General features: G+C 46.9%; 1 protein-coding gene and 1 non-coding gene across 2 annotated transcripts in view; one reads left to right on the plus strand and one right to left on the minus strand.

Annotated features, from left to right (window-relative positions):
- The window catches only part of HHIPL2 (HHIP-like 2), a 12,179-nt gene extending 11,787 nt beyond the window's left edge, over nucleotides 1-392 (plus strand). Inside the window, exon 9 of the mRNA XM_010182172.1 lies at nucleotides 16-392. Coding sequence (XP_010180474.1) covers nucleotides 16-392 — 377 coding nt within the window. The remainder of the gene's footprint in view (nucleotides 1-15) is intronic.
- Nucleotides 393-991: 599 nt separating this feature from the next.
- TRNAT-UGU lies at nucleotides 992-1,064 on the minus strand. Its single transcript has one exon. It is a non-coding gene; the product is annotated as a tRNA-Thr (tRNA).
- Between the last annotated feature and the right edge of the window lie 89 nt (nucleotides 1,065-1,153).

A 1,153-nucleotide genomic window follows, 5' to 3' on the forward strand; every position in this document is an offset into this window, starting at 1 on the left:
ACTTACTTTCCTCAGAAACTGTCCTTGAGCTGCTTAATGAACCTTCAACAACACAGCCTCTGAAAAAATCTTCTACCTCCACTGGAGCCATCCCAACAGTTTCTTCTAAGAAAGCTAAAAAGACCCCATCCACCAAAATAAAAGCATCAACAGTGAAATCAGCTCCATCTGGTAAAAAGAGACAGAAAATCAAAGCTGAGGCTAAACCTCACAAGCCAAAGCACGAAGAGAAGGTTGTATGCATTTCCAGAACTACACCAGCACCACCTTTGCCAAAAAAGAAGAGCTCCTACCTCACTGGAACAAAGAAGCTTCTTCCAAAGAAAGCAGCACTAGCTAAGGAAAAACTGGGAAAGAGGAGGAAGGGGAGCAGACTAAAGAGCAGCTTTTGAAGCTCATTGATGTCCCAGAAAAAGCAAGTCATTTTTAAGATGGTGAAATAATTGAACAGTGACTAAATACAAGAGAAGCAGCTGGGTTTTTATGCCTGTGCTCCCAGTTGTGCCTCCATTAATGTCAGTGTTAGCAGTCTCTATATACGTTCTACTAAACCCTAATAGCACCAGCCTCCTACTATTAACTTTCTTAGCAAGTCATGCTGGGATGTCTTTTTCTCACACAAGTAGTTATGAGAGTCTCTGATGGACATTCACTGGTAATACTGGGTTGTGTATGACTGTCTAATAAATCGAACTGCTTCCAACTTTCACGACTTGTATCTTTTATCCGAAAATATGAAGCAGAGGTGTCCATGACCTTTTGACCTAAGGGGGAGCCAAAACAAATGACGTCATCACTTCGCAAGTTCAGCGTTACGTTTGTCTCCTGCTGCCCCCTTCTGGCCGCGCCGTTGCGGAACGCAGAAAGCAGCTGCGGGCTGTGTCTTTCAGCTGGCGGGGAAGGGACCGCTTATCCCCTCCTCTCTGCTCACTCCGCTTGGTCAGGGGAGGAAAAAGGGGAAAATAAAAAAAAAAAAAAGTAAAAACTCAACAGGCCCCAGCGAGGATCGAACTCGCGACCCCTGGTTTACAAGACCAGTGCTCTAACCACTGAGCTATGGAGCCACCTATCATTACTAGCCCTGCCGACGGCTTCTGTGCCTCTGCCCCGGCCGCCTCCCTCCACAACGGCGCGCTGCCCGGCGGCTTCTGGG

The sequence above is a fragment of the Mesitornis unicolor genome, unplaced genomic scaffold (assembly GCF_000695765.1).
Source record: "Mesitornis unicolor isolate BGI_N332 unplaced genomic scaffold, ASM69576v1 scaffold28533, whole genome shotgun sequence".
Lineage (NCBI taxonomy): Eukaryota > Metazoa > Chordata > Aves > Mesitornithiformes > Mesitornithidae > Mesitornis > Mesitornis unicolor.